Here is a 1,589-nt window from a genome sequence, read left to right on the forward strand (position 1 = left end):
TTGACAAACGTGTGTACAATTCCCAACTGATAATTAGCTATTGATTTTGCAGTTCCATGTCCACTGCTGTCTAAATCCATTCACAAATGCATTTGATTTTCCTGAATCTGGGTGGGGGTTCCGTGGTAGAAGTACATTATCTGAATGTGGACTCTTTCCTGCAGCCATTAACATTACTCTCACCATCTCAGCCCACTACGGACTGGTGTGGGTCACTGAGTTCACTGACATGGTTTGGCATTCTAGCCTCTCAGGAACTTCAGGCAATGAATAATGGGATGGGTTATCATGCGCCTCATTGCCTCCCTGAACTTTGCCTGTGTGAGAGTGTAAATGCAAGTGTTGGTGCAGGAGCTCAGATACATCAGCATCTCCCCTATGTCGGTGACTAAACGCATTGAGCTCAAGTTCAGCAACATCTCCTGGAACACAAAATCCACCACCCTGGTCATCCATAGCACGATGAAGTTGCCTGATATGGCAAAGAGCAGGATGATGGATCTCCTTCGATTCTCCATCTCTGGGTCTCCACCATTCCCATGATGGCTTCGACCCCGGAATCCCTTGCGGATACGACTAGCCACCAGGATGTGTCTGACGGTCAGAGCGTTCAGCAGTAAGATGGATGCGTAAGGAATGAGGGGCGTAAAGACGGTGGCTGACCACAGATACGTTGCCCAGGGGGTTTTGGTACACAGGTTACGGAGGCGGCAGAGGGGAAATGGTCCACGACTGTGATCAGGTTCATAAGTGAAGTAGCGTGGGATGTTTCTCAGGTAGCTCACTGTGCAGATGGTCAGGATTACCCAAACTGCTGTTCTTTCCGTGCAGTATCGGACCTTCCACTTGGGACAACAGACAGCCACGAAGCGATCAAAAGTGAAGGCGACAGTAAGCCAGACTGAGCTGTCCACCACTGCTGCATTCATGATGCTGTTCAAACTGCAGACGTAGTAGTGGTTGAGGAAGGAGACCGGGAAATGGAAAGATCCCAGATAGTTTAGGATCACACAGAAGATGATGACGAGCAAATCCACCACTGCCATGGACACCAGATAGCGGCCAGTACATCTAGAGAGGCCACAGTTTCCCTGGGACAGAATTACGATGGTCATTAGGTTTGCTAATGGAGATGGAAAGAGACGAGAAGGTTACTAACAGTTCATCCATCACACAATAATGTATTTAATTGGTTTGGGGAGGATGTGAGGAAAAACAGTTGTAGATGTCTTTGAGGAAAATGATGTAAATGCGTTACAATGGACCATTTATCCCCCATTCAGTGAGTTCCTCTACCTAATTCCTCCAAACTTCCTTAAAGTTTCTGTTTTCGCACTCCCTGCATTGGTGAAAGGTCTGCTGTTCTCTATTACTTCTCATTCTCTCCTCCTAAATAAACTCCCATTATGATTATCAGCCCTCATCATTGTGATCTGTCATTCTTTCATCGTTTGCACAACTCAATCTCAAACTACCAACATGAAATAATAACTATCGCTTCTCCTTTGCAATCCATTTATTCACTCCCATTGTCCAAGTCCCATCCACTTACACAAAGCATTTCCCACCTCCCATTCATCGTGCTTTCA

The 1,589-nt window shown here is 46.4% G+C and overlaps 1 protein-coding gene across 1 annotated transcript; it reads right to left on the reverse strand.

Moving 5' to 3' along the window:
• Positions 1–242: 242 nt before the first annotated feature.
• Positions 243–1,115, reverse strand: LOC122544511 (probable G-protein coupled receptor 139). The gene has a single exon (XM_043683748.1). It carries the CDS (start codon positions 1,113–1,115, stop codon positions 243–245), a length of 873 nt encoding a protein of 290 aa, XP_043539683.1.
• Between the last annotated feature and the right edge of the window lie 474 nt (positions 1,116–1,589).

The sequence above is a fragment of the Chiloscyllium plagiosum genome, chromosome 50 (genome assembly GCF_004010195.1).
Source record: "Chiloscyllium plagiosum isolate BGI_BamShark_2017 chromosome 50, ASM401019v2, whole genome shotgun sequence".
Classification (NCBI taxonomy): domain Eukaryota; kingdom Metazoa; phylum Chordata; class Chondrichthyes; order Orectolobiformes; family Hemiscylliidae; genus Chiloscyllium; species Chiloscyllium plagiosum.